The 25,925-nt window shown below is 38.0% G+C and overlaps 2 protein-coding genes and 1 long non-coding RNA gene across 6 annotated transcripts; 2 read left to right on the forward strand and 1 right to left on the reverse strand.

Moving 5' to 3' along the window:
* The first annotated feature begins 1,315 nt into the window (after nucleotides 1-1,315).
* Cyt-b5 (Cytochrome b5) lies at nucleotides 1,316-5,103 on the forward strand. 3 transcript variants are annotated; one of them, XM_077418491.1, is made up of 4 exons: nucleotides 1,316-1,790; nucleotides 1,972-2,100; nucleotides 2,187-2,251; nucleotides 3,923-5,103. In XM_077418491.1, the coding sequence occupies exons 1-4, from the start codon at nucleotides 1,629-1,631 to the stop codon at nucleotides 3,990-3,992; spliced, it is 426 nt and encodes a 141-aa protein (XP_077274617.1). In that variant the 5' UTR covers nucleotides 1,316-1,628; the 3' UTR covers nucleotides 3,993-5,103. The 3 variants fall into 3 exon arrangements, with proteins under 3 accessions (XP_077274617.1, XP_077274618.1, XP_077274616.1); XM_077418492.1 differs by lacking the exon at nucleotides 3,923-5,103 and adding an exon at nucleotides 3,257-3,501 and having other exon boundaries at nucleotides 1,320-1,790; XM_077418490.1 differs by lacking the exon at nucleotides 3,923-5,103 and adding an exon at nucleotides 3,295-3,501 and having other exon boundaries at nucleotides 1,322-1,790.
* Nucleotides 5,104-5,242: 139 nt separating this feature from the next.
* LOC143904133 (b(0,+)-type amino acid transporter 1) lies at nucleotides 5,243-25,910 on the forward strand. Of its 2 annotated transcripts, none has more exons than XM_077418477.1 (5): nucleotides 5,243-5,391; nucleotides 22,654-23,783; nucleotides 24,012-24,225; nucleotides 24,647-24,952; nucleotides 25,498-25,910. In XM_077418477.1, exons 1-5 carry the CDS (start codon nucleotides 5,367-5,369, stop codon nucleotides 25,560-25,562), a joined length of 1,740 nt encoding a protein of 579 aa, XP_077274603.1. In that variant the 5' UTR covers nucleotides 5,243-5,366; the 3' UTR covers nucleotides 25,563-25,910. The 2 variants fall into 2 exon arrangements, with proteins under 2 accessions (XP_077274603.1, XP_077274602.1); XM_077418476.1 differs by lacking the exon at nucleotides 5,243-5,391 and adding an exon at nucleotides 20,805-20,911.
* LOC143904142 (uncharacterized) lies at nucleotides 6,972-20,477 on the reverse strand. Its single transcript, XR_013258858.1, has 2 exons — nucleotides 15,887-20,477; nucleotides 6,972-7,243 (listed from the first exon to the last, which is right to left on the reverse strand). It is a non-coding gene; the product is annotated as an uncharacterized LOC143904142 (long non-coding RNA).
* Nucleotides 25,911-25,925: the final 15 nt, after the last annotated feature.

The following is a 25,925-nucleotide window of genomic DNA, read 5'->3' on the forward strand; positions in this document are numbered from 1 at the left end:
ACTAATCCCTAATGTATATAAGCAAGAGTAATCGCGAAAATTTGAGAGAAACCACCCTGTCAGAATACGCAGATTTGCATCATTAATTTCTCGCGTTTCTTATAAAATCCAACTTTCCACCCAAAATAACGAAACAAAGTAAAATTAATTCGCATATCCTGTGAAAATCATCAGCGTTTCCTCGACTAACTTGATAGTGACCAATATATAGAAATATTATTTAGCTGATCAGCTGACTTGTGAGCTTTTAAACAATAAAAAGCAGTATTGCTTAGCTTATACAGTTGCAATACATATATACATTACAATATGCACATAATATTTATTTTCTTTTATCACAAATATAAAATCAAAATCCTTAATTAAAACCCTTTAATTAATTTTTCCTGGCATTCTAAAAATTGTGCCCAAACTATAAAATAACACTGAAAATAAAATTGCAAACAAAATATAAATTTCCGATATTTCTAACGAAATATGAGTCTGCTTATCTCCTCCGATAATAGATTACTCATTATTTAAATAGATGACATAAAGACATAATGTTCAACATATAATTTGCATTAATTGTATCAATAGATTTAGATAGGCCTTAACTTTTTAATTTCTGTTTAACTTAATTATCTTTTTCTAATTAATTCTTATAACTAGAACGAAAAAATAAAAAATTAATTAAACTGAAATTAAAGTTAAAATCTGCATTGGTAGAAATAGATATAATGTCCAATTCTACCAAAATGCCGATTAATAACTTTAGAGATTAAAGTTAATTAATTGGCAATATTGGCATTGGTAGAAATGGACATTATAGTTGAATTTGCTTGTTACATGTGTTTCATCTTTCCTCTTATTATTAGGAATTAGAAAAAAATAAAAAGTAAATTAAACCGATATTAAGAATTTAATCCGTATTGGTAAAAACGGACATAGGGTCACTATATTTCCAACGTCTGTTAAATAATCAATAGAGGTTGGCTATTTCGATAGTTAACGCCGTTAACGGTCGGTTAGAAGTTAACAGACGTTGGAAATTGTCGCCCTTTTAAAAGAACAGCTGGCCTTAAGCCCGTGTCACACTGCGGATCGCGTATCGGATGTCAGCCAATCACAGATGAGCTACTCGTCTATGATTGGCTAGATTACGATTACGATCCGCGATCCGCAATCTCAATCCGATCCGTGTCCGCGATACGTAGTGTGACACGGGCTTTAGGTGTAGAAAGTGCGGATTACGCGTACTCTCATGTAAACCGGTCGTTCGACGACGATCTCGAATCTCGACGATCGTGTCGCCCGGGGCCCGGAGTCCGGAGCAGCACGGCGTCAAGCGACCGATGATAACACGAAATCGCTGGCACCGATCGATCGAAAACGCTTATCTTATCCTACCGCGAGCCGCGCGCGTCACTAGAGTCTAGAGGCCCTAGGCCTAGATAGAGCACTAGTCGTTGGTTGACGGGGTTGACGGTCTGACGCGCGCGTCGGTGACGGTGACTGACGATTGTGACGAAAGCGTGAGAAAAAACGCTGAGTCAATCTACGTGAATTGTTTGCTGGAGAACCGTGATCTTTAGTCCCGACGAAGCGGAATCGGCGACGGGGAGGATCGAGACCCGCTAACCGACGAGATGGCAACTAAGGACGTTAAGGATGATGCCACCGCGGCCGCTGCTACTTCAACCGGCAAGCTCTTCACCCGGGCGGAAGTAGCGAAGCACACCGACGCCTCCCAGGATACGTGGATCATCATTCACAATAACGTTTACAATGTCACTCCGTTTCTCAATGAGGTTACAATTTTTTCCCTCCCGCAAATATTAAAAAAAAAAAAAAAAAGAGAAACTTTAGACACCGACTTGTGTATCTTTGAATCAAATTCAATGAGAATCTAAATCTTCTTAGTCTTTCTTATTCAAAATACATGCATATTTCGTGTTGGAACTAATCTAATGCGTTAATTTTCTGTAATAGCACCCCGGTGGCGAGGAGGTACTCCTGGAGCAAAATGGACGCGACGCTACGGAACCTTTCGAGGATATCGGACATTCGACCGATGCGAGACAAATGATGGAATCGTACAAAATCGGAGAGCTGGTAGAAGTAAGAATTAATTTTTAATTTCAAGTCACGTTTTATATTACTCTTGCATTTTTTTTTCTTCTTATTGTCAATTATTTGTATTTCAGGAAGACAGGACGAAAGATGGCGGAAAGAAGGGTAAAACCTGGTCTAGTGGAAATGAAAATCCTAGGTATGATCTCATTTCCATTTTCCTACCCTGCTATTTTAAGAACATGACTCTAAACTTTCTTCTAACAATTCTCTAACACGTTTCAGTATTTCAGAATAATCATACTTTGTTTACTGTTCCAGAAGATTATTTTCTTTGACAAAACAATTCCAGTTTTAACTTATTCCTAAATTTTCCGTTTTTACAGCCATCCCTAAATTTTCCAGTTTCACAGCCAATTCTAAATTTTCCATTAGCATAAGTAACTCCTCTCTCTTCTTAACTTTCTTTAATTTTGATTATTCCACAAAGACGGTATGAATATAGAAACTTGCTTTCAATAAAGATGATGTCATAATACTTTATCTAACGTTATCTGATTTTGGATATTTTTGCACTTGGGCCATGCAGATGTGTAATGATTATTAAAGCTGAGTATTTTGTATACTTGTCTTTTATCACAGTAAAATCACAATTTTTCATTAGCTTGTTTATTATAGGCCAATTCCTTTTAGTGACGCAAGTCGACACAAGTGTTATTCATTGAATGCCAAGAAGGATAAAACGATGTTTGCGTCGACTTGTGTCGCTAAAAGGAATTGGCCCTATGTAACTCCAAGAATACGATATTTTCTTTTGTTAGTTAAATTTTCCATGCTTTGAAGTAGTTTCAGCAATGCTAATGCTTTCTTTTCCAATGCTATTAATATTCAGCATTATGTTAGGAAGTCTAGTTTTACATTTGAAATACTTTTTATTTGTCACTGAAAATAGAGAACTATGGCTTTTTGATACAAATAATTTAATAATAATAATAATTTAATTTTTAATATACTAGCTTCTCTTTGTTTCAATATGTTTTTTTAAAGTCTCGCTAAACTTGTAGACAAAATACATCAGTTTGATTTTAATTCATTTAACACCTGCATAAATAAAATCAAATGTGAACGTGTTCATACTGTCTAAATTCATATTTATTGGAAACTGACAAGGTTTCCCTTTTTAAGAATCGTTATATGTAAATAGTCGATGCTGCATCGTGATGTGATGATTGGCAATTGCAGTTCTTGGTGGTCCTGGTTGATTCCAATCGCCATCGGGGTGTGTGCGACCATCTTCTATCGCTACTTTATCAGCCCACATTAAAGCATTCCGAGCCCTTTTTCATATGTTATTTGTTAATAACTATATATATAGATAGATAGATAGATAGATAGATATGTATACATATGTATTGATTGATAAATTGTTATACATTTTTTCCGAATGTATGTCGCGCACTGTTGTTTTCTATGAACCAAATAACGCATTTTCTGGCCTATAGGCTCTAAAACCGAGACAGAAAGGGGGATAAGGAGAAAAGTCGACGATGTATTATATAATGATATACAAATAACGCGCATTTATATATTTATATGTATACGTTTGTACACACGGTATATATATGCATATGTACATGTAGCGTTCGTACGCGACGTCGTTTTCCGAATTGACGACTTTAATTAAATAAACTACTTTAATTCCTTAGAAAGAAGAACCCCCGTGGAACAAAGAAGTAAAATCCCGTCCTTAAATCCTTAAACGAAAAAAAATCAGGCGGCTGCGAGCAGACGAAAACTAATCAAAGTAATTCATCAATCATCCCGTACGAAACGTGATTGCGATTGCTTACGTTATTTACACTTCTTGCAGCAATTTGATCCAGAAGACTGTGTCAACCGCATCGCTGGTGAGAAGAAAAAAGTGGCTGCATCGAAAATAATATTTTATATAACGAGTACGATGAATTTATAATTGCATTTACTTGTTTTTTTTCCGACAAATTATTTACCGATAAACGCGCGATACATCTCGAGAAACCTAAATAATAACGCGTACGAGTTATAAAGTTTGAATTAATGAAAATAATGTGTGCAAACGAGATTAGGACGCTGTACAAAATTTGGAGATACTTGATACTTGAATCGAACTTAAATTTACTAAATCTCAACCTAGATCGATTCCGTATTTGCGAAAATTATCAATCATTCTTAAATGGATCATGCGGACCAAAAAAAAGAGAATATATTACCATTAAATCATTCTTTTTTAATAAGACTATATATCCTATTATAAATTATATAAGTTTTACATACATTTTACATTATTTGTATAAAATTTATACATATACATATTCTTTATTTATTTATACATATTTATATTAAATATTCATATTGTATATATTTTATATATTCATAAATAAAAATTCTGATGTTGCAAAAATTCAGGCGCATAAGCGTTCATCTAAACCGCACGAGACTAATTCAACGGAGCTGGCGTTGAAATTAAACGCCGGCGTCGAGACGTCCTGGAGCACGCAGGGGCCGCGTGACGAGCGCGGGATAAACCAATGGATGCTTCGCACCATTCCGGAGTAAGGATTCACCGCGGCGTCGCTCCGTTGTCGGTTATCGAGCGAATATTCTCCGACGCGCGCGTCTCGTCGCGCCGCGCTGCGCCGCGGCGCACCGCGCCGGCTCTCCTCGCTTCGCCCTCGCGTCTCTCCGCACAGTCTCCACACAGTCCACCCTCTCCTCTCGCGTCTCTCCACTTCCTCGTCAGCGACGGCTTTGGCTAGACCTCGCCTCCGACTCCGACGAACGCGAACGCCCAGTATACCGCGAAAGCTCGCTAGGTGAGCATCGTGGAGCGTTACTCTGTCACAGAGGCGTCAGCAATAATCTATTAGAGAGAAAAGAGATACCGGGGGCGAGGAGACACATCGCGAACAAGTAGATCCGGCGGGCCGAATATAGCGGTGTCGTCGCGAGGGCGAGAGCGAGAAACGAGAGAGGAGAGCTAACGAGAGAGAACCGGAGGACAGAAAGCGGAGAAAGGAGCGCAACGCACGCTGAAAAGGGCAGCAGGAGAGAGGAGATAGAGCAGCGGCCGGTCCCGGAAGTGGAAGGGCAGAGGTCGACGGGGCGGCAGTGAAGAAGGGGGTGCGAGTGGACGAGGAGACGACGAGTGGAAGGACGCGCGAGGATAGCAGCTGCGTAAGGCGCGCGAACGGCGGTGGTTGCATTGAAACGTAGCGGCGTGGTGTCATGAGAGGCGGTCTCACGGTCCGCCCTTCTTATCGGTCCCTCCAAGAGTCATGCATGTCGCGCCCCTCAAACGAGGTAAGCGCGTAATCGCAACCCGGCGTATATGAGCAACCCTCCTACGTCGGAGGATCGCGCCGCCAATGACAGGGATGCCGGTCGCATCGAATCGTTGCTGTAATCGGTCGGTTTAACCGGCTTCGCACAATTTTGTCTTCTAACGTGAAAGAGAGTCGATCCAAATCATATACGGTTGATTAACGAGCCAGTCTCTATCTTAAGGATTATTAAAACTGAATGTTATTAATTAATTTAATTAATTAATTAAATTTTTTCTTCATATTTCACCCGTGAATGAGATTGCGATGCGATCGGACCTTCCTCGGTATATACAAGAAGTAGAGTGAATTCTAGCTTCAGAACGTTCTTGTTGACCTTGTACTTATTTATTTAGGGTTCTTATATTGTTTTCACTCTAACTGAGAACTTAAGGACTTCGGTACAAAGATGATCTCGTGCGAAAGTAAAGTTAAATTAATCAGTAACTCTTGCAAATTCCTGGAGAAGTATAAGAGATTCCGCCACAAAGCCTCGCGATTAATGGTCCCCACACCTCGCCGGTATGCACGCGATACGCTCACGTTTGTTTGTTTGTAATGGAAACAACTGGTGCGCTTAATTGTTTCAGGGGGGGGAAAAAAACTGCTGGAACGTTTAAAAGTAATGAAATTTTAATTGAATAATCTTTGTCCGCGCGTTGCGTACGAGAGAGATTCGTTATGATATTTTTTCTGACAGAAAAGCAAACAATTTCGAATTAATTACAAAATAATAAGTATCAATGAGAAAACGACTCTAGATATTATAGAACTTTATGAAAACCACCTACATAAAGTGTTGCTAAATTGCCATTTATTATTTGCGAATATATGTTATTTTTTTTTGTTAGAACTTTGGGATTTGTCTTTCGATTTTGAAAAAAGACAGTTTAACAAAATTGTTAATCAAATAGCGTGCACATTTCGTACATTATTGTTGGAAATATAATATCTCTCTCTTAATACAAATTTATTTTTTATTATTAATTTATATAAATAAATTTATTAGTCATTACAAATTCTCGATCGGCGCGGTTTACCGTTTCAGCAGAAGGAAAAAAAGGCGCGATTAACCCATGTCCAGATACCTTTTTTTCTCAGCGGGAAAAGTAACTTCAACCAGAACAGTTGGTTTTAAAAAAGTTTTATATAAAGAATCGAAACGTTTCGCGTCGGCAAAATATAATAAAACCAACAAAACAAATAGAACAGCAAGCGTTGTAAAAGCCGATAATAATTGCGCGACTGAGTTTCCTTCAGTTAAAAATAGCGCTGGAAAACGAAAATACCCTTACACAAGAATATGTTATTAGGTCTAGAATATCTTGGGAATTATCTCGATGAAAACAATATCATCTCGGACTGTCTGTATATGTATGTGCATACATATGTGCGCGCATGTATGTGTTTTATGCGACATAAGCACCGACGTCATTCTGCGAATATTAATCTAGCCTATTAGCACAATGAAAGGGAGGCAGGGAAAAAGGAAAGAGTGCGCCTGCACTCTTGGGGATTTACATGAAAGGAAGAAAAAAAAATTCAATTAAAAAATAGCTCAACCATTCAAGAGTATCTATATTCTCTCGCTAGCTCATCTCGAGTGTAGAGTAAACAATTCCTTTCAACGCCTCCTGTGACGTCGATATCGAGTATCGACGACGTTTTACGGCTGCGGGTAACATTTAAGAGGTATTAGACGTGCTCTTATTAATTATGAAACATGAGGAGTAGTTGAAGGCCGGCGAGAAACACGTGGACATTACGAAGACATTCCTTTTCAGGGCGTGATCGATGAAAAACGATAGCATCGCGTAAACGGTGTGCCACCCCTGCAAAAATAAGAAAATATCTATGATTTTAGTACAGCGTCTTGTGAAAGATAAAAGTATTTCTTTATCGTAGAGGTGTTTATGGGGTTTAATGTTTTCTTTGCATTAAAAGTCTATTAAAGGCTCTGGTAGAGATTGCGAATTCATGACGATAGCAAGACGGATTTAGAGAGAACGTAAGTCTCTCCTTTTATGTCTTTAGTCACTTGGTGGGGCAATAAATAATTCCCGGGCACCCGGTGTGCCCGCAATTGAAGGCAACGAGCGTTTCGCGTCACGAATACACTTAGATGTATTAACGAAAAACCTGTTGGTCGCGTCCTCGTGATCGAGCGTAGTGTGCCAAGAAGATGTGTCCAGTGGTTACTCTCGCGATAGCTCGAGTCTCGAGATGTTTGCTAATTATAAACGTCTCGCCGTCGAGCCTCTTATTCCCTTTGTCAATGAAAAAAAAAAAACGGGTTTTGCTAGGTGCGACTCGGTGAGTTCGCGGCTGTCAATCATTTTTAGATGCGACACTACGTGAAACGGTACGTTGCGTAATCCTGCGCTTGAATTTCACGCGTACTTACTACTTAGTCGAGGACGTAGTCAGACAAAATGTAATCAAACCGACGATAACCGCGACAACTCAAACTATCAACGATAATATATGGCAATTAATAATAGTAAAAAAATAATTAAAACTGTATTATAACCATTGGTCGCGTGACAAATTTATCATTTATTAATCAACAAATGGACATGTTTTATTATGATTATTTATTCGATGAATAAATAATAAATGGACATGTTTTATTATGATTATTTATTCGATGAATAAATAATAAATGGACATGTTTTATTATGATTATTTATTTGTGTAATATTATTATGGGAATGTTAATAATTTATTAATCAAACGCCAGCAATTACGTTTAAGTGAAAACAGCACGTTATGGTCAGACGGGCTAAAATAGTCAGGCGGGGGAACACGATCGATTCTACGATAACTCGAGATCGGGCGCGAGCCTCTACTTTGAGAGTATCACCGGTATCAGCCGATTTTCTTGTCTTATTGTATCGACCGCTTTCTCACGACTGTTGACGCACAATTGTTACAAATCGCGCTTAACGCGCGATAAAGTTAAGCGTCCACTTGAATCGACGAGGGCCGCTAATTCATGATTAATCGCCAATGAAGCGATCACGATGCTATCGGGTTTCATCCATTCATAATATACTTAGCGTGCTTAGTATATATCCTTTTATATATCCCCTGACAATGAGAGATGTAGAGTTCATCCATAAAATTACAATTACTTAATAATCTTATTTTACAAAAGTGTGTTATACACTTTAATAAGTATACCGTAAAGATTTTCATGTCTCGAAATATAGCTTCTTATTTGTCTTGCGTCTTATATTTTTTATTATGATTATTTATTTGATGAATAAATAGCAAATGAATATGTTTTATTGTGATTATTTATACGATCAACTAACGAAATTCTGTTCTTTAATGAGAATTTGTATTTATTGATTTTTATTAATTTATTTTTCAAAATTAATTGCATGCCAAAGTTAAATATGTTTTTAATATTATTCTCGTTTTAAACATTTCGTTTTTGTTGAATTACATTATATATATATACACATATAATTCTAATTAAAATATAATTAAAGTATCTTCTCTCTTTCTCTCTCATGTCATTCACCCTGTCTCTCGTATATATGCACCGTTCTTTTTTAACTAGTAAAACTGGATAAAAATGACAGTCTTAGAGACATCGATTTTGTTAGAGTCGCTTCTCTATAACAAGTTTCGCAAGTTTATTCTACTTTGGCGTAAAGACTTGTTTTATCGCGCGTGACCTCTCACGCACCAGGAATAGACTTATTGTTAGTAGAATACGATGCTGCAACGTTCTCTTTCTCCTTTTCCTACGTAGAAACAGAGGTACTTACACGATAACGTTAATGTACTTTCCCGCCTACATCTCGCAACTTTCGCCACGGTACGTCCTAATCTCGACAGATTAATGCGAACATTACTCAGCCGCCATGGCGAACGATTCACGTGTTTTATCAATGCTGACAATGTCCGATCTCGTTTGTTTTGAGAGATAAAACGCTAAGAAAACTTCATTTGACACTGGAATTTATCCTGGAATTATATATTAGATTTAAAAAATTACACGAGGTCTCTCTCTTACATTCTACTTTAATGAATAAAATTAAGAAGTAAATTCAAATTTATGTTTTTACTGCAAAAATTAACATTTTATGTCTATCTCATATTAACTTTATTAATGTCTTTTAAAAGTAAATTTTGTTATGTGTGTTTTATTTATTTTATTAAAATATGTTAAACAATGTATAAGAATTGCAAATAGATAAGATTTTCTTAAGATATGCTTGAAATTATTGCTTGAAAATTAACGAGTTTTCACGATAATTTTTAGAGTCGATGTATAGAGATAGAAGGCAATGGAAGATAATAAAAATTTGCTAACTTCTATATGAAACGAATGGCCGAGTGTCAAAACGTAGTTTTAAAGTTCACATACGAAAGATATAGGAATTTATTATCGTTGTAAGTTCTGTAAATATACATGTTGGCCATGCAGCGTTATAATAGTTTAACTTTTTAGCACCTCGTATGAAAAGAAATTTCGCTTTCGACTGTATCCATTATGACCAAGCCTTGTTTAGACCGCGTCTCCCGACGAGAAGTATAGAGTGCTGTTGCACTTTATCGCGCGTTTCTTTAGCGTGGATTCATTGATGAAAAGCGGCTCGTGCACGAGTTCGCATGCAGAGAATGATTGGCTTAAACGGAACGTCGCGGCTCCTCTCTCTCTCTCTTGTTGCCGTTCCCTCTTTCTCTTTTTTCTCTCTTTCTCGTCTCTCATCGATTCGAGCTCGTTGAGAAGTCTGTCTATTTCTCGTGTCCGTCTATTTATGGCCACTTTAGCATGCCGCATGTCCATTTGGAATCGTTAAAAATAATCTTGTGATCGCGCTCACGTGGACAAGCCTCGGCGTGTATTGCCGAATTAAATTACGAAAATAAGGAAATATCTCTTTTCGACATATATACATATTTTTATACATATGTAAAATGTCGGAGAAGTCATTCGGCCGCATCGTCGCGACTCTATATCTTTAGCGTCAGATCACGCTAATCACGTGAATTTTATTTGTGTGATTTGCCAGATGCGAGAATCATGTCAACGTTCAATTTCACGTCTAAAGACACGTGGTATCTCCTTTTGTCAGCAAGAAGACTGTTCGTGCTATTTCTGTACAATATTCACAAATTTATAAAGCACATTGTAAAACATAAGTTATAAGCAAACTAATGAAACGTTGAAAGTTCTTGAAAAATAATTATTGTGAGAGAAAGAAACAAAAATTACTTATTTTATATATATTATCTAAATTTATAAAATAATTTACAATGATAAATTAATGTTATTAATTTCGTACATAATTATTATATTGATATCTTGTATAGTTATTGTGATAATGAAATAAACAATTAATAGAATCATATTTAAAATATATGTACATATATTTGCTGTATAAATATTTGTGCGCTATAATACAATAATCAGCTTGTCAGGCACATTTATTTTTCTTGCCACGTTGACACATTCGTAACGTAATATCTACGTAATCTCGTAAGCGACGAAGGATCGAGCAAATCGATTTCACCTCATTCGCGCTCAATGTTACTGATGACACGTGCAACGAAGCGTGGATATTTTTGAAACGAATTGCGTTTCGGTCGAACGGAAGGCATTGCGTGCTCCAGAATCTCTCTCTCTCTCTCTCTCTCTCTTTTTCTCCCCCTGGCGTTTCTCTGGTTACACGAGATGACGCAACTCCACATAGCCTCCTCCGCATTTGCTCTCGTATTGCATAAATCACCCTAATAAGGACCAAAATGTGATAAACTGATTCGATTAAATGCAACGTATAATACATCTGAACGTATAGCGATTTTAACGAATTAGGAATTGAGTTATTAATAACGGAGAGATTAGGGGGGGGGGGGTGTATGATATAATATATAATATATAAAATATTTTTAATGATATTCTAATTTGCTATTTTTTAAATAGAATTAATAACAATTTTCACAGAATATTAATAACTTTGTGAATAAAGGAGATTATTAACGTAAAGTAATAATTAAATTCCAAATTACATCTGACTAACGTTCTATTTTCTGGCCCTTTGACTAGTGCCTGAGCAATTATAATTTGCTTTACTATACTAACTAACAATATTATATTATAATAATTATCTCTATACGTTTTTTTAAGTAAGCTTCAATTTAAATGAGATTTCAAAACTTCAGAGCTTCAGTTATTCATGTATAAAAGTTAAAATTAATAAAATTTCAAAGATTATAAATTGATGGCCCTTCTTTCTATTCTCCTGACATCTTCGCTAATGGAAAATTCATTCTAAGCTTCTCAAGGGACTGTGCTACGTATCTGCCCGTTCGAGGACACCTCGTGCATCAAAATTCATCATCGTAATTTCTTAACGAAGTGTCCTCTTGTAATTTCTTAAAGTTCCGATTTTTTTTTGCAACGTCACGGTTTTGCGTCGCGTAACAAGACACACTTATTATACGGGAAATTCTGAACTGCCGTACGAGGCGGATTATATACGAGATCGTACACGCGTGTCGATCGATATAGAACGCGAATAACGTGAAGGCGAACAATGCGAGACCAATATACTCGCGCCGGTTACGTTATTAAAGCAGCGCGTCAGATCGTGAAACGAAGGCGCTTCTGAGAAAAATTGCATTCCCAAATCAATGTTTGTGAAATATCAGCCCGAATGCCGCGCGAACGATACACCCGATGCTATCGGCTCTCAATAAAAGTTACCAGGGTTTCAATTCGCCCACGTCCGTTTTTTCCCATTTGTACCCGATACAATTTTTTTCTATTAATAACTTTACAATTTTATATTTCTAAAGTCAACGTAATATACATTCCTGGAATGCATTCAACTACAGACAATTTAATAGAATATCGATCTTAGACTCTCAAAAAATTTAGATTTACATTCGGATAAATTACATTGCACAATAAGAAATATAAATACACATATATATTATATATGTACATATAATTATATAAATGTATTATACACCATATAATAATAATATAAATGTGTAATTTCTCATAGAAAATATATTTTTCAAATTATTAATTTATTTTTATTATTTTTATTATTATTATTTTTATTATTATTATTTTTATTATTATATTATTAGAGTAAAGTTCCCTATTATGAGATAGGGATCCTAATATGAGATGGCGAGGTTTTTTCATGTTGGGATCAACAGATGGGGCCTATATATATATAGGGCCTTTTAGCTTAACATATTTCATATTAGGATCTTGTCTCATAATAGGAGACTTTCCTCTATTAATAAATTTTTTAAAATATATTAGACATATATAATTCAAAACGTATTCTATAAAATTGTACACATACTTATAGAATTATGAAAAAAATATATAATTTTACGATAAGACTCGATCGTTGGGAAGAATGAACTGCTATTATGACGCATGACGTAATTTCAAACGTGAAGCACATAACATTGTACGCATTAGCGTTGTGTTTAACTACAGAGAGAGAGAGAGAGAAAGAGAGAGAGAGAGAGAGAGAGAGAGAGAGAGATTCGTACTACGGCGTTGAAATAACTTCCCGAACAGATTTCAAGCGAAGTCTTTTTGAGAGACAATATTTGTGTGCGACGAGGCACGTACGTCTCGTCAGCATTGTAAGAATTAAGTCTTGCGATGTTCGGAACGCGTGTAACGAGCTATTAACGAATAAATTATGATAATCATAATTTGACAGCAATTACCTTGAGTAAATTTACTTTCTAGGCGAGCGTAATTTTGATGCAAAAATGCTCTCGCCTTGAAGCCAAACCGATTGCTTTGCGAACGACAAGAAATTTGTTTTTAATGTGTGACTTAATTGGCGAAACAATATCGTTAATCACGTTGAAAGAAATGTGGTAACCGTAAATTCACTTTTCAGGAAAAATTTACTGGAATCTAACAATAAGTATACATATATAGTGGAGGCCTTTTGCGGGAAAATGTACGTGTGCATAGAGTGAAAATATGTACGATAAAGAATTATGTTTCTCTCAGAAATTTAATCTCAGTATGTGATAAACGCTATTTAAAATAAAGATTAAAAATACATAACATACATACACTGTAAAAAAAGTATGTAAAATTACGTAAATAATAAGTGTAAAAATTACGCAATTAATAGCGGAAATTTGAAAATTGTGTAGATATTTCTACATAAAAAAATAAATATATATTTATATTTAGTGGAAAATTAACGTTTGGATATTATAACTGAAGTTTTAAACTACAAGAAAAAAATACTTTTATCTTTGATTTTAATTCGCGATATACTTATAAATAATAAAGGTGTCCGGATATAGGTATATGTCCAGGTATTGTGGTACCTTTACCTTTACATTACAAAATTTTTTACACTGTACATCTATTTAATTTATTTTTTAAATACTACATAGAATTTTATTTCAGATTTCTTTTAAAAATTTTATCTTTTGCCACGGCTCGGTTTCATCGATGCGAAATTGTACGCAGTCCGCACAAAGATTGACGTCATTTCAATCATTCTGATGACGGTTTTTTTTTGTTCGTTACTCCATCGTAGTTGAATTATCAGACAAAAAAGTTGCATTGTGCAAAAAGCGACTCAAATAGGAAGTGGCCTCTAAAATCGCAAGATCTCGAGCATCAGGATAAAAAAGTCCGCTGAGAATTAAAACTGGAAATTACTTTATTCTTGCTACGTACGAGGTGTCCTTAATTTTCTCTCAACCAGAAATATTAGAAGAAGCTGGAAAATATATATTATAGTTGAAAATTATCCGGGAAAACTGGGAGATTACTTTTTATAACATCTCCTTTGTAAGAGTAACACAAATTTCTCTTTGATTTTCATAAAATCAAATTGGAATTTAAACTGAAAGTTCCTATTACAAAATATATATATATATATAATATATTTCGTACAGCTTTTATAATATCAAAAAAGAAATAGATTTATCCAATAATGTATTTTAATATGCGCACATTTTATAATTTCTAATGATATTCTAATTACATTTATAATATTCTAATTTTTGTGAAGCGTTATTTTTCTGCAAAAGAATATAATATTGTTGCCTGTTCGCTCTTGAAAGATTCAGTTTGAGAGTTATTACTTTTTCTATTTAATTCCGACTTCAACGTAAAAGGCAAACGATAAGATGAACGCAATGACACGACTCCGACAACGAGCTCGATGGGATTCTTACGATCGACACGACCTTGTCCGTGAAACGCAGTTACAGTAATTCCGCTTTTCGACACCTCCGCGGATGGGAAACGCTTCGTCCGTACTGCATATATGCGTCTTCGAGTCAGACACAATTGGATCATTGTGACACTTCATGGTGAACGCGGTTATGGTTATTAATACGATTTGACCTGCGACAGCGCGTTAATGTGCGCAAAATGCGTGTCGTTTTGATCCTCAGTATCATATATCTCCCGAGATACATACGACGAATGTTACGCGATAAAACATACACGACGCGGTTATCCAGGTGAAAATTGATCCGGTCTCTAATCGAAACTGTCCGAAACAATGCAAACACATGAGATCCATGAGCAAAACCGGGCAATAAGAGCTAATGCGTAGTTGACGGGATGCAAACAACGAATTTTTTTTTCAATCACTCAATCCATCCGCTGACCGGACAGCTTTATTAACAAAAAAACATGAGCTTCGTAATTGGAAATCTTCTCCGCGGATACGAAGTCAAGTGAAATTGAAAATTCATATGTCAGACGTCAGACTATGAATATATATTTCTCAATTTCTCAAAAAAAGGTCTCAATTTTTCGAATTGAAAAATCTATTTATTATTAATAATATAATGTATATTTATCATTAGTAAAGTTATCCGTTTTCGGATAAGCTTATTAGTTCATTTTCATCGATTTAAAAAATTTGTTGTTTGTGTGTCAGCTATATACTTATTAAGATCTTTCATTTTTTTAAGTATAAAAATTTTAGTTATAGTTGATTTTTAACCGTACTGCTTCAAAGATTTTAATTAAAAGTCGACATAAAAATAATTCAGCTTTCGCTCTAATTGGAAATAGTACAGATCCGTCATTAAGAATTTAATATCGAATAATATTCGAAGGAGTTGCAACCGCACGTTACTTGCCTTAAAAGACACCTTCTAGAATATTTTGCGTAATTTGTGTATCTTTGGGCTTCTTAAATTTCTAAGTTTATTTCCACATTCTTCGTCGGTTTAAACCCAGCTACTGAATCTATCGAAATCAACTTCGATCCTTTTTTATTCGACAGTCTTTATTCGCGACACCCCGTGTATGTCGACGCGCCGTACGCGTCAGACGACGACGACGATTATCAACACTGACACGTGTTGATGAACGCTATCCGATCGGCCAATTTGCTGTCGTCGTTGTCGTGTTGACACTTCGCAGAATTTTGTAATTTAACCCAACCCAATTCGCCGCGCTGAGAGACGAAAGATCGAGGGGGAATCACCTTCTTTATACTTCGCTCCGCGCCGTCCCGTCCTTATCGTCTTTGTGTTCGTTGTCGTCATCTTCGTCGTTTAATGGCTCGTCTACAATAGCCATAAGAGTATACAGTAAGACGTAAGCAGTAAACTATTAACTAATTTTACAATTCAAGAATAATCGACTGTGGTTGGTCAATAGCTTACTGCCTACGTCTTACTGCATACTCTTACAGCTATTGTAGACGGAGGAGCCATTAGAATCATTAGAAGCGCGCGTACGATCGTATTCCCTGGCGTCATCGGCAATTACATCGTTAAACGACGGAATATCGGTCGCGCTTGGTTTTAAATGAGACCGGATTACGGAGGCTCGGTCACGCGAAAGAAATCGCAATTTCCATTTTGTCGCTGACAATATAAATTTCACAAAAGTCGAAAATTGCCGCGTCGCTGATTGAAAGTTAATCGGCTTAACGACGATCCGATTGCGTGCTATTCTTTTAATGCTGCACTTAATGGTTATATTACGTTTTTTTTTTACCGTTAAAAGAAATTATTTTTCTCAAAATATAGAATATCTGTAATCTTTCTTTAAATCAAAGATGCTTCTACACTTTTCTTGTTAATTATTAAGTGCAGTTTTTAAGAACATTATAATTAGTAACTCAGTAAATAAGTTATAAGTAATTTTATTTGAACGCCAAGTGTGAAATGATCTCTCGCTAGTACGAATTTTACCGTCACGTCCCGCATCTCATTATATTTATAGTATATTTATGTGTTTGCGCCTTTGTACATCACTCCCGTATTTTGCACACAAGAACATCGCGAACTGGCAGTTGTTACAATAGTTAGCAAAGTTTCGACGAGTGATGCAACGACGTGGATGAGTTATAAGACGATGTGACAAGTAAAGTCCGTTTAGTTCGGTGCCAACTAAAAAATACATTACCGAAAGTGTGAGACAACGAAAGTCAGCCAAAAGGGATAATTTACAGTCACGACAATGCGCTGTCAAATTGAATATGGTATCGTTAGCGCAACATTTCAGCGTGATGTTTTGCAAAGCCCATATTGCGCGCATTGCAACGCTTTCTCGCACGTTATACGTTATACGTATACGCAAATTCGTTTGGAAAGGAAACTGTAGTCATGTATCGTGGATAATTAAATCTCTGGGAACTGAATAACGTTGAAGTATATCCATATTAATTAAAACGATTTGTTATTATAAACTGAAATAGCCATGTCTGACTAATTTGCACTGCTACCACTTGATTCTTCACCTATACATTACATAATTGAATATAGGGAGTGGTATTCTAATTTCTGTTTCTGAAAAAAAATTCTTATATTTCTTCTTCCCAAAAAACTGTTCTAAACCAATTAACTATTATCTTAACTATTATTTAAAATAAATTATGCAAATGCACGCAAACAGTAACGTATAATTTATAATTGTCCTCTCAATATAATGAGAAGATCCACTTTTAATGGAATATCCCCAGGATTCCCTACGTGCCGTTTATCTTAATCAGAATTCCGACACCTCCAAGGATAAAACTTAATTAAATATTAATTAAAGTGACAAGTGTACGAAAATCCATCCCGCCTTGGCCACAATTAAGTTGCTACAAGCTACAATATTAATTGATAGAGGATTATTATTAATGGCATAATTGATATAGAAAATCCGCATCTTCTAACTTTATATATATATATATTTTTTTATTCTTTTTCAATTTTTTTTCCCGTGAAAGATTAATTAATCAATAATCTATTATTGCATAAGAAATGAATTAGACAAAGTTCTAACAATTCATTCTGCGTGTATAGAAGTTACTTCGCGATTTGGCTCAACGCGTGTGTGTTTGCATAGCGATCATTTCTCCCGTTCAGCAGTACCTCTATTCTGTAACTCTTAACGACAGTGTCGTTATCGTTATGATGTCGTTGCGCATAGGTATATTATATAGAAAAAAAAACCTGCGCAACGACGATATAACGATACCGATACTGTCGTTAGAGTTACAGAATAGGGCTACAGATCTATTGTTTTTCGACGATATAACGATCCCGCGACCTTGTTCCGTTAAATCGACCTCGAAAACGCCGTTGCTCGCGCCGTTGTTCTTTTGCCAGCGAATCTGTAGTTGATGATTCTTAAAAATTACATCTCTTTTTCCAATCATTTTTTTAGGTATATTATTTGCCAGATCGGAGGTCATTCGCTGAGAATTCGAGGAATCTTAATCAGCTCTGCGATGCTCCATGACAATGAAAACCTAATTAAGACTTAATGGATGCTTAATCGATTTACTGCTTAATAGATACCATAGTTAAATAATTGGAATTTATACTTATCTTCTTATCATCTATTCTATATACCTATTATCAATAATTGATTTCAAAAAATTTGCATTTTTTGCATAAGGATTTACTCATTAACTATAGTTAATGAATTAACTACATTCGTAACCCGTTCTCTCTGATGCAGTATATATAAAATGTTGCTGGTAATCTAATGTACGATATATTTTTTGCCTACCTATATATCGACATCATAGTTATCTGTGCTATAGTTTTATATAATTTACATTTACTTTTTATATTGTTCGGCAATAAATTACTATTGTCACTATTATTATTAAACCTGCAAGGTTTATCGGTCTTTGCTTTATCAACTTTTTTCGCGTGGTTACATTCTTCGAGTTAACTTATAGAACGAATTTGGCCGCTTGCACTACTTAGTGCACAGTGCACACTAAGGCTTATTCTTAGTCAATTCTTATTTACAGATCATCTTAAATACCTCGTGAAGTAGTTCTTAGCCAGTAAAATAATCTGTGCAGCATCCATACGGATTGTTTTATTGGCTAAAAAGTTTTCGAACGTGTTAAATATAAGAACAGATTATAAACAAGCCTTAGTCCGCACTCACTGTGCACTAATTATAATGCAACCGCCCGAATTCGCTATAAATGTTCTGCATAGCAGTGTTCTTCTTTTAGCAAGGGCATTGTACTTTTTCCCAATGCCTATAATGTATACGTTCGTCTGTCGGTACGTAATAGAGAGGACAATGTCATTCTATTCGATTCTTTTCTTAAGTGCGACTAATTCCTAAAGATCGATAAATGTCATCGCTCGGTATTTGAGGAAGACCTGCCGTACATAAAAGCGTTTATTTGAAGAAAACTCTTTGTAAACCTTTAGACGTTTATATGTAATTTATCTTAGAAATTCTTTTCTCTTATTATACGCGACTCTGCTTTCTCATAAATTTATAAATTATACTTTTTGTAATTTAGATTGTACTTATTTTTATAATTAATTAATTGTATTATCACATACATATTTGCTTGATTTTCTATAAAGATAAATAATAAATCTTTATTTAAATTCGCGAGAGAAGTGATTGAAATGCAATGAGATGAAAAGCTTTTCAGCGTAAAATTTTGACAAGTTATAATAGGTCGACTTCAATACCGTGTCGAATCTGCATGTAATTTCCTGCGGAACCGTCCATGCGGTCAATTTTACGATAAGCGCACTTTAATAGCCCGGTAAACGACGTTACATCGGTAATTATTGATTTTACGGCCTCAACGATTTACGCACGTTTCGCGATATCGCGCAATCATTCTCGCTGATTCGGGCACACATCACGCGTGCGCGGGCACACACGCGTGTAAAATCGTGAACAATAGAAATATTGTTTTGCTGCATGGTATAAGTGACCTGTTCTCGTCGCTGTTGGACTTCCACGTTTTTTGGCTGTACGATCGAAGCGCGCAGCTGTCATATACGAAATAATCAAGTCAACGAGAGAAGCGGGAGAGACGCTACGTGACCATCAGTCCGGTGTATCGCCGCTCAGAAATACACGCGCAGGGTCAAAGTAGAGCTTTTACGATCCTCGGCGGTAACTTTCGCAATAACTCCGACGATCTGTCCCCGGAATAACAAAATTGTTCTGCAATTCTATAATTTTATAATTTTATAATTCCAGTTATTTTAACGTTACAACAACCAGCGTTATTTTGGTATACACGTAGACATCCTATGTACAGAACTTTGGAATTAGAGTGGTTGATGGAAAGTAAATTGGCATGTATAATTTTTTTTTTCATCTTTGCAAAAGCCAATATAAATTCCAACAAAAGCTTAACAATTTCTGTAATTTCAGCTAAGAAATTTGATATTGGTCATTTTGATGGGGTTGATTGTTTCAGTGTTAACGAGAACATTAATTGCGCGCTTAAATTCACGCTTGCCGAAAACGCTGAGTATATCCTAGAAACTCAACGGTTTATTTTCGACGCTATATTCTTTCGCTGGCACTGGAAACGATGATCAAAATGAAAAACACGCATTTCCATCTTCCATCGGACACGTCTGTCATCGATTGAATTACCCATTTGTTCGCGCGAATGCAGTCTCGAATAAAATTACCGTTCTCCATAGATCGTGTACATGTATACGTTATCTCATTTGCCCGCCATTCGTTCTTCGATGAACGAGTTCGATTTTCGCGAGCAACGTCGGAGCGGAGCGCGACGCGCGGCATCGTTATTAGGTGCGCATCCAATGAGATCGATAGCTCGGAGCGGGGTCACCTTGAGAAGGGGGACGCGCACCACCCGCCCCCGCTTCGCGGGCGCTTCGAAATTTCCCGCGCCGTCCTGAGAGGACTGGGCGAGTTTCGCGCGCATTTCCCCGCTCGTTATTTATCGCCGCGAAAGAGGAGCCGGGCGGCGCGATGCCTCCCTGGCGCTCGGCCACGCGAACTATTACGGTCGCGACGCGGTGACTTCGTGATAATAATATGATAATCGCATCGTCGTCACGTGACGCGGGGAACACGCGGGGGTTGGCTGGCGGCGGCCGGTCACGTGGCCGCCGGCGCCGCGGGCCAATCGCGCGCGCTTTTTACCATTCCAGCGCATCCCAGTAAGCGAGAGGAATGCGGTACGGGTTGGTCGGTCTCTTTGTCGCGCCCTCGAGTAATTATCCAGGCTCGGCGATCCGTTCGTTCGCGACACCCGGTATGATAAATCTTTATATTTGTTAATGCGTAAACACACGATTGTAAATTTGACGAAACATTCGCAAACGTTACATTTTAATAATTACATTTCAAACAGCGATGTAAACGATTTTGGGTGCGCGGTGGAAACCAGTTCGCACAAAACGTTGTTTCGTTCCCATAAAAAAAAAATTACGCACGCGGCCGGTCTCCGGAGGGAGATCTGCCGCAGAGGCGGAAGCGCGTAACAATTTTCGCGTTTATGTAATAAGAAGCGGCGAAATCCAGAATTATTTCGAGCCCGGCGCGTCTGCGACGAAACTCCGCGCGCGGATTACGCGACGACGAAGACGACGACGACGAGGGCAGACCACGTGGTCCTCTCTCGCCGATCCTCCTCTCGCCGGGGGGGTGGCTCTAAACTTAGGAACCGGCACAAATCGAATATAACGAAGTCCATTTGGTTTCACGGCGCTTTCTGCTTTCTCTTTTCTCCTTTTCTCCTTTTCGCAGACGTGCGCGAAACGCGATGAATATATAGAAATCGCGCGACGAGTTGGCGTGTAAAAATTATATAAATTCGCCTAACTATTAAGCTTTAATTTCCGCGTTTACAGTTCCTATCGATTTCGATCTGCGGTCCATTCGCTAAACTTCCGTATATCCGTTCACTATTGATCATGCTCTCTAAGTGCCAATCGCGATACTCCACCGCGATGTTTCTTTAAGTGGTAAGTGTTTCTTTCCGAAACCCTGCAGTTTCGCTAAATGGAAATAAAACTTCCGCGAGCAATCAGTCCGATGACCCGGATTCAGGTCTCTCGCTCGCTTGTGTTATTCTGTTATTCTGTTATCGATCTAAGTTTTGGATTCTGCAGTGTAAAATGGCTCTGATTGAAGTGGAATCATAATCCGTAACGATATAAATTGCAGCGATATAAATTGCGAAATAAGATTTTAAATCAGAAAATCGACATATCTTTAATCGAGTCGGCACCACTTCGCGAAGTAATCAACTTCGTGCCTCCCGGACAAGTTTGTTACTTGATCGTTGCTATTTAAAGAACTGGGAAAGTTTGTTATTCAAAACTTCAACAGAATCAATATATTATTTATGAGAAGTTCACCGCTGTTTACTCCGTCTTTTGACTTTCTTAACGTAACTCGTTAAAGAAGTTTAATCGGATAATCGACGAGAAAGATGGCTGCAGAATACCTGAAAAATTAAACAATGTATCAAAACAACGTTGTGTCTAATTAATCTTTCAAATCAACTTTAAAGTTACTAACGAAGTAATCTATCCATCGAGCAAATAACAAGATTGTATTATTCATTAGATAATTCTGCGAATACGGAGTTATTCCTGTCTGAACAAACAAAGATAGTTTTTGCTTAGACATGCTTGGATAAGAACAAGCTTTTTTACAGCTTTTGATTATAAGAAGATCGTGCTTCAAATTCCGGCAAATAAAAGCAGCGTGCGCAATAAATTTAATTTACAAATTAGTAATCATTTAATGTAATTGAATTAGTAATTTTTACTTAATTCCATATATATTTTCAAGTACTTTTTATTATTTTTTTTTACAAAGCAAGATAGCGTAACGATAATTCGTGAATGTTAGCTGTTTCGTTACAATTTTTTTCATTCCTTTGGCCATGTTAATTTTCAATGTATTCAGTCTGTTAATTGTAAGACTCGGAATTGCAGATAACGTATAAAATAGCAAAATAACAATAAGATATCTTTTCCTTCGCAGCTACCGTGGGACATGCCGGACATGATCCGCAAACGAGCAACGGCGGTCAGGTACAACTGCAGCAACAGCAACTACAATCGGGGGGCTGGCTGGGAGGTGGTGCCGGCGACACTGTCGGCGGGCTGGTCTGCCGATCCGGAAAATCTGTCAACGGCAACAGCAACGGCAAACCGTCGTTACACCATCCTCAACAACAGCGGCGCCAACAGCAACAACAGCAACAACAACAAGGCCAATCTGGGGGTGTGGGGGATGACGAAGACGGGGGTGGAGGGAGCGGAGGGCTGGAGGGGACGGACGCAGAGGCGAACGACCCTGTTCACCTCAAGAGACGGGTGGGACTCGTCAGTGGGGTGGCTCTAATCGTCGGCACGATGATCGGCTCCGGGATCTTCGTCTCGCCGTCGGGTCTGCTCTTGCGTACCGGCAGCGTCGGCCTCAGTTTCCTCGTGTGGACCTCGTGCGGTCTGCTGAGCCTCTGCGGCGCCCTCGCCTATGCCGAGCTGGGCACCATGAACACGAGCAGCGGCGCCGAGTACGCGTATTTCATGGACGCGTTCGGCGCCCCGCCTGCCTTCCTCTTCTCCTGGGTGTCCACCCTGGTGCTCAAGCCGTCGCAGATGGCGATCATCTGCCTGTCGTTCGCCCAGTACACCGTCGAGGCGTTCACCGTCGACTGCGAGCCGCCCGACCAGGTGGTCAAGATCGTCGCCCTGCTGGCGATCGTTCTGATACTCCTGATCAACTGCTACAGCGTCAATCTGGCCACCGGCGTGCAGAACGCCTTCACCGCCGCCAAACTGATGGCCATCCTCGTGGTGATAGCTGGCGGCTCGTACAAATTGATACAGGGTAACACGCAGCATCTGCAAACGGCGTTCGACACCATCGATGGTAGCACCATCAACATCGGCCGCCTCGCCACCGCCTTCTACACCGGGCTCTGGGCATACGACGGCTGGAATAATCTCAATTACGTGACCGAGGAGATCAAGAACCCTTCCAAGAATCTGCCCAGGTCTATCATGATCGGCATCCCGCTCGTCACGCTCTGCTACGCGCTCATCAACGTATCCTATCTGGCGGTCATGTCACCGTCAGAAATGATCGAGAGCGAGGCTGTGGCAGTGGTGAGCATGATCGACGAAAAATTCGCGTTTAGGAAATATCGAGAAAACGTCGAGAAACGCGATAGCGCCAAGATAATTTCTGATTAAGTACATTCTCTCACGTCGCTTATTTGCGAGTTAAGATTAAGCCGAGTCATCAGAGAAGCTGTAGATTCGGGAATGCAGATCGCTACCTTAGCCCGATCAATTTGTTTCTATAGTCTGATTATGACGGATGTTCCTTCGCAGACCTTCGGCAATCGAATACTGGGCGTGATGGCATGGCTGATGCCACTCTCCGTAGCGATCAGTACATTCGGGTCCGCTAACGGCACCCTGTTCGCCGCGGGTAGGCTCTGCTTCGCCGCGTCGCGACAGGGTCACCTGCTCGACTGCTTGAGCTACGTGCACGTGCGACGCTTCACTCCTGCCCCAGGCCTCATCTTCCATTCCCTCGTAGCAGGTATCAAGTTAAATCCAGATCAAACGCGAACAGATGTGACCAGGCAACTTCGATAAGTATACTATCGACACTATCGTTCGCACTCAAGCCAAAAGTTGCTCGTTTGCGTTTATTCACGTTTGTCCGTGTTCGCTCATATATTTATTTGCTTGGAATCTGACCTTACGCAATCGCCCTAAATTTTTTAAATTGTTTCTTACATTAGACATTTTTAAGATGTAAATTTTTGGATCGTCTTTTAGATATCTAGGAGACCTAAATTTTCGAGTTGCCGTAGACGTTCTTCCGGCTTATTTGAGATTTTGTTTTATATATTATATAACATGTGTTGTTCTACTTCCAAGGCGAGACCGTTGCCATACGGACTGTGTCGACTATAAGGTATCTAAATGTGTTGTAAGCCAAATTACTGATTTCGCAGGCGCGATGGTTCTCTCCGGTAACATTGACTCGCTGATCGACTTCTTCTCGTTCACCGCATGGATATTCTACGGCGGCGCGATGCTCGCCCTACTGGTGATGCGGAGGACCAGGCCCAACCATCCACGACCGTACAAATGCCCGCTAGTGATACCTGTGCTTGTGCTCGTCATCTCCGCGTATCTCATAGTGGCGCCGATTATCGACAAGCCCCAGATCGAGTACCTGTACGCGGCTGGCTTTATCGGTGCGGGCATGCTCGTCTACCTCCCCTTCGTAAAATTTGGATATGTGCCCAAATTCATGGGTAGGTATATATCCCGTTACACGGCCAAAATAAAGACCGACTCAGTTTAATGAACAATTATGGTGAAATTTTACAGTGTCCTGTATTAATCATTATTCAATCGTAATATATAAAACGATATATAAACTCGTTTTTAAAAAAAGAAATAAATTAAATATCTTGCTGATAAAATGAGGAAACAAAAAGTAAAACTCCAAGTCCCTCATTCACGATCGAAAAATCTAAAATTCAAATTGAAGACTAGTCTGGTATTCAATTTCAAAAAATCTGAGATTAAGCTTAAAAAGAAATATATATATATAGAATTTAGCTGCCACAAGAACTCTAATGAAATTAAGATTATAATTTCGAGTCTCACAAAAAAGCTGAAGATAAGTTTTAAGTTCAGAATTTTTCGAATCTCTTTTTAAGAATGTAAGATAAAAATTTCAAGTTAAAAGTTTCATTGAAATTTAATCTTGTTTCCCCGTTTTATATTTCTACTGTACCTCTGTTTGATATTAAATTTTATGTCGAACGTTTTCGTTCATTTTCTCTGATTGTAGAAGGTGTCAATGCCTTCCTGCAGATGTTACTAGAGGTGGCTCCAACGGCGGCCGCCTTCGACTGATTTCATTTCGAAAGATCAACGTACAGTTCTCCAGAATGCCGAATCATTCCATTATGGCATTGCGTGAACTGTATGCACACACCTGAATATACCCTATTTTAAATACATGCAGACGAGAGCGTTATATCCTATGTATTACAAAGCTCAAGGCTGGCCCAAAAAAAATTAATCCACATAAAGAAAAAAAGGCATATATATTATATAAAAATATTATTTTATTACTTGTTATTCTTCGTACATAGTATACAACATGCAGAAGAGATATTATTGTTAGACAATAGATAGTTGATGTTGTAACGAGAAAGCGATGAATCAACAGAAAATATTTTAAATGTTTGCAGTTACAAATTTGACTTTTTTTCT

This window comes from Temnothorax americanus, unplaced genomic scaffold (genome assembly GCF_048541705.1).
Source record: "Temnothorax americanus isolate GAGA-0224 unplaced genomic scaffold, ASM4854170v1 Scaffold5, whole genome shotgun sequence".
In the NCBI taxonomy this organism is placed as follows: domain Eukaryota; kingdom Metazoa; phylum Arthropoda; class Insecta; order Hymenoptera; family Formicidae; genus Temnothorax; species Temnothorax americanus.

Bases quoted from the DNA above. Each gene is read 5' to 3' on its own strand.
- Cyt-b5 (XM_077418490.1), top strand. From the start codon at position 1,629: ATGGCAACTAAGGACGTTAAGGATGATGCCACCGCGGCCGCTGCTACT. The intron at 1,791-1,971 runs GTTACAATTTTT...TTTCTGTAATAG, and splicing joins TCACTCCGTTTCTCAATGAG to CACCCCGGTGGCGAGGAGGT. The intron at 2,101-2,186 runs GTAAGAATTAAT...TTTGTATTTCAG, and splicing joins AAATCGGAGAGCTGGTAGAA to GAAGACAGGACGAAAGATGG.
- LOC143904133 (XM_077418476.1), top strand. From the start codon at position 20,830: ATGCGGTACGGGTTGGTCGGTCTCTTTGTCGCGCCCTCGAGTAATTAT. The intron at 20,912-22,653 runs GTATGATAAATC...TTTCCTTCGCAG, and splicing joins CCGTTCGTTCGCGACACCCG to CTACCGTGGGACATGCCGGA. The intron at 24,953-25,497 runs GTAGGTATATAT...CTCTGATTGTAG, and splicing joins ATATGTGCCCAAATTCATGG to AAGGTGTCAATGCCTTCCTG.